Source organism: Fusarium oxysporum, chromosome 8 (genome assembly GCF_000149955.1).
Source record: "Fusarium oxysporum f. sp. lycopersici 4287 chromosome 8, whole genome shotgun sequence".
Classification (NCBI taxonomy): domain Eukaryota; kingdom Fungi; phylum Ascomycota; class Sordariomycetes; order Hypocreales; family Nectriaceae; genus Fusarium; species Fusarium oxysporum.
In genome coordinates, this window is record NC_030993.1 from 3379279 (window position 1) to 3392737 (window position 13459).

Genomic DNA, 13459 nt, shown 5'->3' on the forward strand with positions numbered 1-13459 from the left:
CGCCATGAACTACAGGACCTTTGAAATCTTTGGACAACCGCTAGAAGGAAAGGTTTGGCTGTATGAGGGCTGACGCCATGAAGGCCCTATTCCCTCAGTTGCCCATATCTTTCATCCCATCCCATCTCATCGCCCACTTGGGTTGTGTCATTCAAGATCCGTGAGACGATAACAACATAATCTATACTGCCATCACATGCTGCGAACAGCATACCATCTTCGCTACAGACGTCATAAACGTAACCTCTGCCATCCAACTCAAGCTCTCAACTCTCACCTCTCAACAAACCATCACGCCACAATCTCATATCATCGCTGTAAAACAAGTCAAGTCTATCATTTTCGGCTATACAGTCTTCTGACCAAAGTAGTTCCAACAAACGCTTCTGTTAAGTCTTCCATGTAATACTGTAAAGCCTAACCATGCGTAGCACCCCAAGATTCATCATGATCTAGACCAAAGAGCGCTAAGACATCGGACAAGTCGTTGAATCTTTTACCCCTTGCATGTGCTTTCCCCTTCGCCTACATACATCATCATAGTCGGCTCGCTTGATAAGATGCCGCTGTTCCAGGTCGTCAAGATGTACAAGTGTAATGTAGCACCGCAAGCCGTTCGTGTGGATCATCAAAAACAATAAAAAAAAGACCAGTCAATCCCACATGCGTCAATCATGTGGGTTGCCGTGGGCTGTCGACTTGTGTTTCGCTTGTTTCTCTGTATTCGACATGCCCGAAGCGTCTATAATCACTTTATCTCTTCCTCACTTCCGTCGCCCAGCCGTCGATGCCTTCACCGCGGCCACCGACTTCCAGGCCCTCAATCTTCAACCCCTTCATGCCAGGTGTATCCTCCAACCAGACGTGACCTGCCATACCGCCAGCATTGGCTCGTTTCTCAGGTACTAACTCCAACATTGGGGTCAAGAAGTCTGCGATACGCTTTGCTTCGTCTTCCTTGAAGTGATACTTCTCGCGTAGCACATCTGGTAGGGCCCAATGCCGCAGTCGGTGGATGTTTCGCAATTCTCCCTTTCGGTTGAAGATCTCCTGACTCCACTTGCCACTGAGACATAGAGATTTGGGGAATGGCCCAAGAAGCTCGATGATTTGAGCGATGTGATCATCGTCCTTTCCATACTTGGTACCTGACTGGGGGTCAAACAAGTAATCACCTGTGATTAACTCAAAAACCTGGTGGGCAGTCAGTAATGTTCTACAGAAGCCAGTGCCAGCTTCACTACGAAGATCACTGTACATACCATAGCTGCCATACTCCATACATCAGTGCTGGCACCCCATTTGGAACCCAAAATGACCTCGGGTGATCTATATTGTCTTGTCTGGATGTCGTTGGTAAAGTGATGATTGACCCAGCAGGCGTTGCCCAGGTCTGCAATCTTGACGCTGATAACGTCGAAAGCGTGCGCATCTTCTGCCTTGCGCTTTTCGCCTGTTGAAGCAGAGGGAGAGTTTGACTTGTCTAGAGAGATGCCTGAGACTTCTCGACTGAGAAGGTCGCTTGAGTTTTGTTAGTGTCTGATGGAACCTTGTCGTTGAGTGGCGAATAACTTACGCAGACTTTTCTCGCTGCTTTTGGGCATCGTCGGATGGTTTGGGAGATGCCTCCTTTGATGACTTGCCTGCTGACAAGATCGCGTTAGTCATTTTTGAGCCATATACGAGATGATCCGTAGCTTGCTTACCCTCGTTCAGGACACCAGCAAGACTAGAGTGGGTGTTCGGTGAGGGGAAAAGGTTCGACTGGTTGAAGCTGGTATTGAGAGGAGATGGCAGTGGTTGACTGCCAGTAATGAGAGTCCTTCGGCGCCGCCGTCCATTGCGGTTGTTCTCCTTTTCGGCAGATTCAGGTTTGACGACGCGCTTAACGATCTGTTCAACATCCCCAATCTCGATAAGGACGTTTTCTGGTTTGAGGTCGGTGTGGATGATACCGCATTCGCGATGGAGGTAGTCCAGGCCTAGTAGAACCTGCTTTGTAATTTGTTTAACGAGAGGCATGGGAATGCCACGGTGATTCCAGCGCTTGATGAGCCCAAGCAAATTCTCTCCCAGCACCTCGAAAACCATACAGACGTGGGTGCCGTGGGGTCCCTTGTGCTCGAACGAGTCCAAAAGACTCACGACGTGCTTGCGACCAGGGTGGTCGGGCTTGGCTTGGACAATCTTGTTGAGCAGCTTGATCTCATCGATGGCGGTCTCGGTGTAGTGGGCGGCGGAGCGGACGACCTTGAGGGCGACATGCTTGCCGTTGGTATTGTCGCGGGACAGCCAGACGGTTGAGAAATGACCCCATCCTAGCTTGCGAACCACGGTGTATTTTCCATCCTTGAACTTCTCTCCGACTTGTACTGGGTGGTAGCCACCTTTGCAGTAATCTTCAGAATCCTCCTCATCTGCAGTATTTTCGGCGGCATCGTCGACGGACGAGGAAGAGGGGGAGTGGGCCATGGCGGAAAGCTGGTGGGATCTATTAGGGGGGGAAAGAGGTCAGCGGTGGCTTAAAATATATGTAGAGATGCGGCAAAAATCAGCGCAACAAGGCGACGTGTAGATGATGAACAAGAATTGAGGCGGAGCCAATGCAATCAGATCAAACAACCACGGTCGCAAGATTTGGTGGGAGAGCGACGGCGGCGAAAGAGCTGAGGCCTTGCGCGTGGTGGGGGACCTTTGCCGGATTGGGTTTGGGTGTAGTGAAATGGCGGGGAAGCATCAAAACATCATCCAGACGATAACGTAGCAACGAGTCAAGTCTTTCACTGGCGCTTCCAGTTGAAGATTTCGGTACCAAAAAGACTCGGGCACTGAATTGACTGACAGCGGTGAAACACACGCCTAAGCTTGGGCGCCAAACCGCTACCGACAAAGCATAAACGGGACGGGGAAGTGTAACCTTGATTTGAGAAAGCTGGTCATGGTGCCTTCACATGACGCAGCTTGCGCTGGTAATAAGTCGGGCGTTGAGTCTGCTTCTTTGTCCTTCTCTGCTCCTGAACTTCGGGGGCACCAGCTCAAGTTAATCACGTAGTGAAAATAGTGACAATCGTGGGAGCGGCGCGCGACAGATAAGCCAGTGAGCGGCGTGGCGGTTTATGAGCGGGGGATAAGGAAAGGTGATGGAGAGAACAAGGATTTGGCGAAAATGACGAAGATGACAAAGACTTCTGGTGCACGATGGTAACGGTTGAGGTTGACTGCAAGCTGGGGCGCATAAAGGCCCGAGTGAAAGCCAAAAACAGGAGAAAGGAGAAAATATATAAAAACAGGCGAGGCCAAGTCGAGGGAGAAATTAATGGAGATTAGAGGTCGACTGGGCTCGGGGGCGTGCTCCTTGTCTTTGGTTTTGATTTGCTTCGCTTTTCTTGACTCTGGGCTCAGCGTTCTTGCGGATCTGCAGTCGCTTGGCTTTCTGTTTCTAGGGCCCTGCTAGAGGCCATGGGATGGCTGGCACGCGGCGCAACACGGAGCGTCCCGCCCGGCGAATAAAGGGTCTTTGAGAGCTCAAGGCTCGAATATCCAGCTCGCCAAGCGAGGTCCAAAGAGAGGGAGCGACAATAGAGAATGCAAAGTGATGGCAAAGGGAGGACAACCCAGTCAGGTGGTATCGCATCAGACAGCATGAGCACAACCATCACCATCACGTTCTCATCCTCCTCCACATGCATCAGCCAACAGAAGCTTCAGGCACAATCAGAGGTGCCATGGGCAAGTGACTGACTGCACCACCTCCAGGGCAGACCAAAATCAGGTACAGAGGACCCAGTGATCGATCGAGTAATCCAAGGTTGATGAATGCCCAAGACTTATGGGGTCGTATCCTCCTATCAACGCCCAAGCACGCGGGCCCCAAGCTCCAGAACAGCCACTGTGAGCAGTGTCCACACTTGTTTCAATCTGCCCTCAATGGTTCTGTAGGGTGATGCAATGCCGCGCCATATTTGTTGAGTGTCCATTTTGGCGACATGAATGGAATGATGCAAGCATCATTCCTGAAACCATTATCTGTTTCCTTCATAAACAGGCACATGGAAGTTGTGGATCTGGTCTCATAACCGCAGCAATCTGAAATGTAGCTAGAGCAGTTGGGTTGTATCAGGGTCGTTGGCGACATCGGACCAGCGGCGCCTTGGAGATTTTGGGATGGTGCCAGGCGATCCATAAAACCAGCGGTCTCGAGGTGAATGTCAAAGCAATGTGCGACCAAGAAGTTCCCCAAAATCAAGGTTGTGTAGGGCGATGCGGTTGCAACAAAACAAAACACGGAGACAGAATGCGAAGCTGTATGTATAGATAACCAAAACAAAATGCGACCAGAACTCAAAAGACCAGAAAAGAAACATTTTTATACATACCCAGCTGGTTGGTTTGTACCCTCCATAGTAATTATCGGCTTCAAGTCCTTCTTGCGTTTCTTGGCCGCAAGACTGCTATTGTTGCTGTTGCTACCGTTGGTGTTGGCATTTGATGCCTTTTGGGCGTCGGGGGATTGTGTGCCGTTCATTGTGGTGTATTCGTCAAATCTGCCTGTGCGCGACAGTGCAGGATCTGTATTCTAGGGACAAGTCGAGATGTATCTGGCGTCTGTGTCGCCAGGTCGTAAATGATCAGAGTCGTGAAATCGTCAATGGGTGTATCGTAATGTCGGATGCGACAGCTTCTGGGTTCTTTTGGGCGTCGGTAAGAAATGATGTCGAGATGAAGTGGGGGAAGAGGGGCGCTTGTAAGTGCTCGCTCGATGGGCGTGGGGTTATTTTCTGTTCTTTTTCTTTCGCGGAGATGCTTTCTCAAGAATTATCAAAATCGCTCAGACAGTTGAAGATGCCGGACAGAGTCAGGAGAAGAATAGATCGGGGAGATGAGCACGGTAGGATAATTGCGGTCGTGGGGCGGCAGTGGCGTCAAGGTAGATCTTTTACAAGTCGAACCAAAAGATGTTGCGCAGGAATAACCTAGTGGCGGCGCAATCTGAGGTGACTGGGATCAATCAAGCACAGTGAGTGATTGTGCTTGGTGAATTGGTCCCAGTGTAAGCTAAAGCTAATACGCTGTAATATGGATACTTGAACGTAATCTGGTTGTCCGAGTAATGACTTTGCGACGGCTTGTGTAGATGTTTTGATAGATACAAACTTGCTTGGAGAAGAAACGAGGAAGAAGGAAGAAGAATATAATCAGTCGGAGACGAGGAGGGGCAGCTAGAAGAAGCCAGCCCAGGGTCCGGGTTGATGAGGAAGGTTGGTGAGGTTCTTGCAGCCAACAGATTCTGCAATCATTTGTAAGGCCAGGTCAGGTCAGGTATCTACAAGTGCAAGTGCAGGCTAGTATCCTCAAATTTTGCGATCTAATTTCTAGCGTAAAGAAAAGACACCGAAAGCGCATCCTCTTGTGTTACCACAAGCATATAGTGATAGGTTACATTCAGTTTGGATTTGAGAGATTCATCTGAAAACACCAGATCCAGATGAACGAAAGACAAGACATGACTGAGACCTCAACCACGACGATACTCAAAGGCGGGCACTCTGCGAGATGCATCGATACATGTGGATATCGTTCACCACGACCCTGAAGCAGCCTAACGTCTCACTGACAGGATTATGACGACGCACGAGAGGAAGCTTCTCGTTAGCATTGGATCCCACAAGAGAAACTTGATCTCTGGTCTTGTAACCCCCTGTGCCTGAAATCGAAAGCTTGGGTTGAGACACACAGCTAGTGGCATTTGGAGAAGGTATCGGTTATCAAAAAGATACGCGCTAAATCGGCACTCTCACTCGCAGATTTCGAGAGTCTGACGCCATTCCTCCAAAGTACCCCACGTCCGTGAGGTACTTGAACAACATGAGCAGGGCTCTCCAGGTTGTTCTTCTGCAAGGATGCGGCGAGTTAACTATTAATTCAGAAGATATCAATACTCCGTTCAGCTTCATGTTGATATTACTATATTACCGCTACAATGTCCCTTGTGTTGCTGACTTTTTCGCTATACCTACCCCAAATCGTATTCGCATTCATAAGGCATTGAATTTCAACTCCAGCCTCTCCAACCACCAAAATCTTTGGGCTTCAATGCCCGAATCTGACGTCACCGCTCCAGGGACTTACCAAGGAAGACTTCCCGAAAGCCCAGCCGTGAAACGCCATATTTCAAATACACCCAGTGAGAGAATAGACTTGTTCAACTTGAGTACTTTAAGACCGTACTCCGTTACACGGGGATCTGGGATGTTATGCTTTGAGTAAGGCCTGGCCGTAGTTCCACTTACATGAGCTAAACTCTAAGGTTGAAGCCATGTGGGCAACGCTTCTGCAAGTGATGACAGAGTCACAGAAGAGGTGCTCTCACAAGCATGAACCGAGGTTGCCACGAAGAATGCAAGATTTCAAGATTGAGTCAATCATCCCACCTTTCTAGCATTTGTTTAGCGACTGAACATCCCCAACACCACGTGGGAGCCAACCGTCCATGTCATCTGGTGTCTCAAGAGCACGGGACGACCACGTTTCACATCACAAGTATCAGAGTCACAAACAAGGATGATATGGAAAAAGTAGTTCGCGTTAGCCCATCATGAGAGCTCCGATTTTGATGTGTTTAATAGCCTATTATGTGAACGCCGAGAACGCCAAACCCAGAACCCGCGTGCGTCAACCATCTTCTGTCTCAACTAATAGCTTGCAACCGTCATGCTCGCCTGAATATGGTACGTTCCAAGAAGCTCCGAAGAGAATCCAACCGTGAATTTTAGCCTTAGTTAGCCCGCTTCTTGCTCTTCTGAGCCATCTTGCGGAAAGCCTCCATACCACCAGCACCAAGGGGACGATGGCTGGAGTTTTGCGAGCCCATGAAGGTGCTCTGGGGAGCAACAGTGTAGCTCGAAGGCAAGTTGACCATACGCGCCGAGTTGTTACCTCGCGATGGGGCCAGTAGACGTTCGCGCTCAGCATCCTTGGCGTTGACGGCAGGACGCTGGGAAAGACTGAATTGAGAGCTGGTCTTCTGGCGTTGTGCCATCTTGGCAGATCTGGCATCAAAGTTAGCACGTGTAAGAAACAAGCCGCAAGAGAATGCATACTCATAATCGTAGTCACGGGTCTCGATCTGGCGCTTCTTGTAATCGTCGGTTCGTTTCAGGATAGGTCGACTCCATTCTCCCAGGAGTCGTGTAGCAATTCTCTTGATACTGGGTTCGGGCTTCTTGCTACGAGTATAGAACACCACCACTCTTCCGATACCGCTGCTGAGGAGTGCCTCTTTCTCGATGTTCATCTTGGCGAGAGCGTTGAAAATGTCACGTTGAATGTTGTACGCTGGAAGAGAGCCGTCGTTTAGAGGCTCCAAGAAGAACTTAACGTGCTGCAAAAAGTTCGTATCGGGATCCAGAACGGCATGTTGGACGTTGTTTCGGTTCAAGATAGCGGTGACCTCGGGGAGAAGCTTCAGCTTGTGCAAAGCTGGTTGACCGGCCTCGCGAGCTTGGTTATCAGCCTGACAAGCCTGCTCCATCTGTACCTTGAGATCCGCTAGAAGGTCATCAATCTCGTCCTCAAGATCCTGGGTAAAAAGGAATTAGTGGAAGAACTTGAGCATATGCAATTTGAAACCTACAATCTCATCCTTCTTCCTGCGCTTGAGACCGCTTGGCTTCTTGATTGCCGCATCTATCATTCGGTCGAGCTCTCGCTGCTTTCGCTCCGCCGGTGTCAAGTTCTCCTCCTTCTCTGGCTCTGGACTAGCAGGCTTAGAACGTTGACGTCGCTCTCCATCACCAGCAGCGCGTCTTGAACGTCGTGACTTTTTGCCCCCATCCTCTGCATCATCCATATCAACATCTTCATCTCGATCTCGGCGCTTCTTATCTCGGCGACCTTCGCGTGGCTTCTTCGGGGCCTCTCCATCTGCGCGCTTTCGCTTTGTAGCTTTCAATGTGCGAGCAACATCTTCGTCAATGTCGACGGGGCGGTCCTCGATGTTGGCCGTTTCGGGGTCGTAATCCTCGAACTGATCCTCGTCTACCTCGGACAGCGCATCCGAGTCGCGATCAGAATCAGCGGCGGCGACAGCATCTTCATATTCTTGTTCTTGGCCGTCGTTGACAGGCTCATTGGCGTGCTCGCCAATTGGGGAATCCCTTTCCGACATGGCGTCGCGTCGTCGATCGTGCGAGATCGCTCTGGGAGTTCTTTATCGCTTGTTGAAACTTGGTATTCACAGCGCTTCAGAGGCTTCGAGAGCTTGGTGCGTGAAATTTTGTTGGTTAAGACTCGTCGAAAGCTGTGAATATGGAAAGATTTAACAATTCGCAAACCTTCAACTTTCTTTGTCTGGCTAGAGCCGCCACAGGTGCGAGGCGCGACCCCTGTTCGCTGACATAATCGTGCAGCTCCACCTAGAAACCTCAGGCAGGTGACCCGCACCCTTTGTTTACTTTGGCCTTTTTGGTTGCCACGGATGAATTGAAGAATACTTGATGGCTTGAATCTGGCAGCTGCTTTCAGTCACTACAGCTGTCCCAACGTCAACCACAACTTCTGCCCATCTGGCGAACCTTATACCGTAAACATTCGGGCTATTCAGTAGCTATCATCGATTATGGATCGTCGAACTTACGAAGGTCCTATGGACTGGGAGTACCAGAACAGTGGCCCTTTTGATCCCACAAGTCCTTTTACACATGCAGCAAAAAGTAACTCACAGAATGGCAAGTTTACCTTTACCGGCGTCACAGTTGTAGCTGTAGCTTCTATCATCAACGATGTCTGGCAGCTCTTTGCTAACCATTACTCGTAGTCTTGGGCTCCCCTTCGAAATCGAGCTTAAGACCAAATCCTTTCGCAAATCTAGGGACACCTTCAAAAACGAAACCGCCGCAATCCTCTTTTACTCCTCAATTATCATCGAGAGCTGCCGCGCCAGCTTTCCGCAACCCTGCCTTTACAACACCCCGACGACCTTTTGATGACGTTGCGCTGTCTGAAGCTTCAGGCGCAGAAGATAGCCCTGCCCTGACAGAAGTTTCAGACTTCCCGAACGATACTCCTGAGGCGGACCGGATGAGCGATCTCAATATGAGTGGCATGACGAGTCCCTCCAAGATCGACAAGTCCTTTCGTTACAGCAAGACTCCTTTCTCAAGCAAAAAGCATACACCAGGTCGAGGCGAAATACGGGCGACTCGAGACCTCTCTGTATCAGAATTTATTCGCAAGCGAAAGAGACATAATCTCGATAGAGATGTCAGCAGCATAACTCGACACCGCTGGGCAGAGTCAGACTCCGATTCGGAAGATAGCATCGCGCCGAGACGAACTCGTGGCAAGAAGAAGGCAACAAAGGAAGCGCCAAGGGGTTTCTTGGGATCTCTGTTGCATATGTTGGACGAACACCCTAATGCCCCTGACAATCTTTACAGATGGGTCAAGTTGATTGTGAACTTCTTCCTGGTATCAGTCTTTGTCTACATTGGCTGGTCCATTGTAAGCACAGTGAAAACGGATATCGAAAATGCAAACGAGATGGCACGAATCGAGATCATGGGAAGAATTACGGAATGCCAAACTCAGTACAGTATCAACGGATGCGCTAAGAACGACCGTCCCGCGCTCAGAGTGGCATGCGAGGAGTGGTCTGAATGCATGACACAGAACCCTGAAGCCATCATGAGGGTCAAGGTGACCGCGAAGCAAATCGCCGAGATCATCAACGAGTTTTCCGAAGCAATGAACCTCAAGGCTTGGGTGGGTACCTCATGCAGCATACTACTGATCGCCAAGCTAACCACTTCACAGGGATTCTTCTTTGCTGTTCTTATCTTCTGCGCCTTCGCGAACAACTTTTTCTTGGGTGGATATGTCAGCAAGCCAGCACCTCCCGTTCAGTCACAACCCGCAGCTCCACCTCACGATCCGTCCATGGCCCCTGAGAACGGTCCCGGATTCATGTGGGTTCCTGTTCAAACACCAAGGATGCAGCGTCACATGTTGCTCGACGATGGTACCGATACGGACAGTACACCGCCGCCGAAAATGAAAACGATTCTTGCGCCTCCATACACTCCTTCACTCCGTCGGAGCCCAAGCAAGACGGATCGAGGCCGTAGCCCTGTTAAAAACCGAAGTCCTAGTAAAGGGCATCGCGAGCCGTTTGCATAGACTCTGATGGAGATTTAGGCATATATTATTCCATTTGTCATTGAATAACATGGCTGTATCATAGTGGTGTATAGGAACTGGGCGTATGTATACACGGCGCGGTTCGGTGGTGTTTGGAAAATCAGGTCATAGCATGGACGGTGGTATCATGGGCGGATGAATGGATATTGGGGTAATATTGTCAATCACTATATACGGCAGTGAACTCTGCATCTTTTGTTACTGAAGAGTTCTCTCAACCCCTGTTATCGCTGTTGGACGGGCATTATCAGCCACAGAGGCCGCAATTATAGGCCATGTTACAGTGCAGCTCAGCTTAAGATTATGATCCAAGCTGAATTAATTGAACGTTGAGGCTGTCAGAGGCTGATGACGTACTGTGGGGTAAGGTTGAGAGGGGCACTTCGACGGATGGCCCTGGCATGAAAGTTAATTCTCAGGTGAAGATGAAGAAGACAACTGGAATGAACACCAATATTATAAGAAATCGCTCCTTTTGACCCCCTTGAAGACCATTTATCAGGGTCGCCCAGTGTGGCAGCTTTCTTGGCATTTGCTCCAGTACCATCAACAGCACTTCGATCCAGCAATGTAAATCATATGTTGCCAAGGTATAACTTACCCCAGCCTATGATCAACCATGATGCTCTGATCGCCGCAAGCCTACCATATCTCTGACACCATATCCACAGGGGCTCTGGACCTATTCCCTTCTTGAGAGGTCTCATTGAGCGAAACATAGGGCTTGGTCATGGTCGTCCGTTTTATATCCATTTGGCTTCTTCCGATGCGAAGTTACGGTGATGAGATGGAGGGCTCGAAGGATGCGCCAAATGCAAGGAAGCATGCACAATCTGGCAGACTCCGCAACGTTCCAATTGGACGATAGACGTGCTTGTGGTGGATGTGACCTCGGATCAGGCTTGGAGATAAGTTTGATGGCGTACAACTTTGGAGTTTTCCTTGCCAAGAAGCTGAGGGGAATTGCGGTGCGGACAAAAACAGCTTTGTCTTAGACATCTCAACGTTCAAAAAAGACATGGTTTGCAGCTGGAGAATGGCGATGAGAGGGCAAGCAATAAGAAAGGCTCATTGATAGTCTAAAAATGCAGAGTGACGACTCATTGAGCGCATTGCCCACTCAGACCATGGCCCTAACTAAATCTCGAGCTTGGTATGGTCTGGTCGATCTGGCCATGGCATTCATTCTCGTGGTTATCAGAGAACTTTGGACAGAAGAATCCTAGCTTGGGCTGTCATCTTGGATTACAAAGACAAGAACATTTGTGACGGTTATCAAATTAGAGTTCGATCTTTTCTTCAGCAGTCTAAAGCGGAACAACCCTCTGATAACATAGCCTGAAGAGGTTGAGCGCACCTTCCAAGTTCTACCTCAGGCAGAACCAGAAAGAGCTCTTTCATTCGGCCACCTAATCATTTTCTCAACTCTGATCTCCATCTCTCATCAACGCTCATTATATTTCCCTATAGAGCCTCCATATCCGCGGTTCGATCATCGTCGGGTCCTCGACATGAAGCGTGAGACAGAGCCAGGATCCCAGCTACGAGACATACCATCTACAGCAGAGTTCGCCGAGGAAACGCAGGATTCATTCAGCACGGTAACAGGGCATCAGGCAAATTAAAGCTACAGTCGGAAAGCTTCGCCGTGGTTCTATGCCTCTATTTGAACCGGCCCGAACCTGGTAATCGAGCGCGACGATAATCGTGATCGCAATCGCAAGAGATTCCCATACCGAACATAGCCAATCTTCATCATCCCATTTCTCACATATCCCTACAATCAATCAGTTCTCATTTCACTCCCAATTTGTTCAACTTCCGTTACATGCGCAAAATTTCCGCTTTCGGTCTCAATTTGACTTCAACATCTTCAATTGTTCGACTCAAATAGTTGCCAATCCGCGCTGTGCATGGACCACAGCGCCCAACTTTGGTCTCTATTGCCGGCGCAATCGACGATTGAGTGGACACCAAGTATACCAGTACTTCTGAGCAACCTCGTTAATCCCTCTTGAGAACGCAAATTGCGACAGAAAAAAGAGAAACAATATTACGCGCTTCAAAGCGCCATTGATCTGCGACTCCTGCAAGCCTTCATTTTCTCTCCCTTGACTCGCGGAGTCGGCCTCGAGCTCCCTCGAACCCCCCCGGTCGCGTGTCCTCGACCTTGTGAACTTCCAAAGCTCACCTCTAGTTCGGTTACGTCGTGCTAGAGCCTAGCACTCTACTAGCTAGTCGACGAATGCGCATTGCCCGGGGTTTTTACCCAGATTTGACCTACGACTCGCTGCGACTGGTTTTGATGCAATTGTAAGAGCTTAGGTGGGCCATCTTCAACCGTCTTGTCTCCGCATCGCATTCTCCCCGCTACAAGGCCGCCGTGACGCGACTGAGAAAGCAGAAGTCATTCAGGTACCAACAGCCCAAAGTCATCTTCGCTTCTGGCGCCAAAAAATCAGCCCTGCATTTTTTGCGGTGACCAGAGGAGAACAAGGCGAGAGTTCAAGCTTCAAGTCTCAAGGTTGTAACTTTGACGACACCATCGCGAATCCCCTCGCAGCATGTCAGACTGCGCCGTGCCCTCCGCCGTCGCCCCCCCAAGACCTCATCCCACCCGAAGCTCTTCGAGCTGAAGGTTGGAGCTCACAAAGCTTCACGACGGACGCCTGGTTCCATACACACGACAACAGCGAAACAGCGAACCTTTCCTCTGTCCCACAAACTTTTGTAACTTTGCGATAGCCTGCGCTCAGGCTCGTTTTTCGAGTGATGGATGTTGACAACGAATATTCAGACTCTGGCAGTCAACGACAACCCAGTGCCGAACACACGCCGCAAGGAGCTACTGCGCAGGTTGGGGGGGCTTCCTCACAAGGGAATCCTACCCCCACCTCAGTTCACTCCTCCAATACGCCCTCGACTGCATCTGGTCCTGCAACAGCCAACGTCACCCATACACAAAACTCGAAACGTCGCCGAGGGCTGGGTGTTGTGACGCCCAATGCCTGCACAGAATGCCGCAAGAAGCGCGCAAAGGTATGTAGCAGATCAGCTTTCTTTCCTGGAGTCCCTGGTTGCGTAGTCCGCTCTTGTTCTTCACTTTCCTTGTACGTCATAGCATGTCCCACCACAACATTTTATTTAGCTTGTGATGGGCTTCCACAATTGGCTGCAGTGCTCGCCTCGTTCCCGTATTGATTATCCCGTAAACTCATCCTTGCTAACAATTGATGTTATAGTGCGATGGCAAAACGTGCGG

The 13459-nt window shown here is 49.8% G+C and overlaps 4 protein-coding genes across 10 annotated transcripts in view; 2 read left to right on the top strand and 2 right to left on the bottom strand.

Annotated features, from left to right (window-relative positions):
* On the bottom strand, positions 1-5272 carry FOXG_22101 (CMGC/SRPK protein kinase). Of its 6 annotated transcripts, none has more exons than XM_018402493.1 (5): positions 4377-5272; positions 1707-2491; positions 1577-1643; positions 1263-1521; positions 1-1194 (listed from the first exon to the last, which is right to left on the bottom strand). In XM_018402493.1, the coding sequence occupies exons 1-5, from the start codon at positions 4523-4525 to the stop codon at positions 754-756; spliced, it is 1701 nt and encodes a 566-aa protein (XP_018256006.1). In that variant the 5' UTR covers positions 4526-5272; the 3' UTR covers positions 1-753. The 6 variants fall into 6 exon arrangements, with proteins under 6 accessions (XP_018256006.1, XP_018256008.1, XP_018256005.1 ...); XM_018402495.1 differs by having other exon boundaries at positions 2918-5272; XM_018402492.1 differs by having other exon boundaries at positions 1577-1646; positions 4377-5220.
* A 1117-nt stretch (positions 5273-6389) lies between these two features.
* On the bottom strand, positions 6390-8346 carry FOXG_15647 (transcription factor IWS1). The gene is made up of 3 exons (XM_018395747.1): positions 7634-8346; positions 7101-7579; positions 6390-7049 (listed from the first exon to the last, which is right to left on the bottom strand). Exons 1-3 carry the CDS (start codon positions 8165-8167, stop codon positions 6776-6778), a joined length of 1287 nt encoding a protein of 428 aa, XP_018256011.1. The 5' UTR covers positions 8168-8346; the 3' UTR covers positions 6390-6775.
* A 134-nt stretch (positions 8347-8480) lies between these two features.
* On the top strand, positions 8481-10650 carry FOXG_15648 (uncharacterized protein). Of its 2 annotated transcripts, XM_018395749.1 has the most exons (3): positions 8481-8726; positions 8816-9762; positions 9814-10650. In XM_018395749.1, exons 1-3 carry the CDS (start codon positions 8618-8620, stop codon positions 10174-10176), a joined length of 1419 nt encoding a protein of 472 aa, XP_018256013.1. In that variant the 5' UTR covers positions 8481-8617; the 3' UTR covers positions 10177-10650. The 2 variants fall into 2 exon arrangements, with proteins under 2 accessions (XP_018256013.1, XP_018256012.1); XM_018395748.1 differs by having other exon boundaries at positions 8816-10650.
* A 2551-nt stretch (positions 10651-13201) lies between these two features.
* The window catches only part of FOXG_22102 (uncharacterized protein), a gene marked incomplete at both ends in the record, with an annotated part of 2569 nt that continues 2311 nt past the window's right edge, over positions 13202-13459 (top strand). The window contains 2 exons of the mRNA XM_018402498.1: positions 13202-13236; positions 13440-13458. Coding sequence (XP_018256014.1) covers positions 13202-13236; positions 13440-13458 — 54 coding nt within the window. The remainder of the gene's footprint in view (positions 13237-13439; position 13459) is intronic.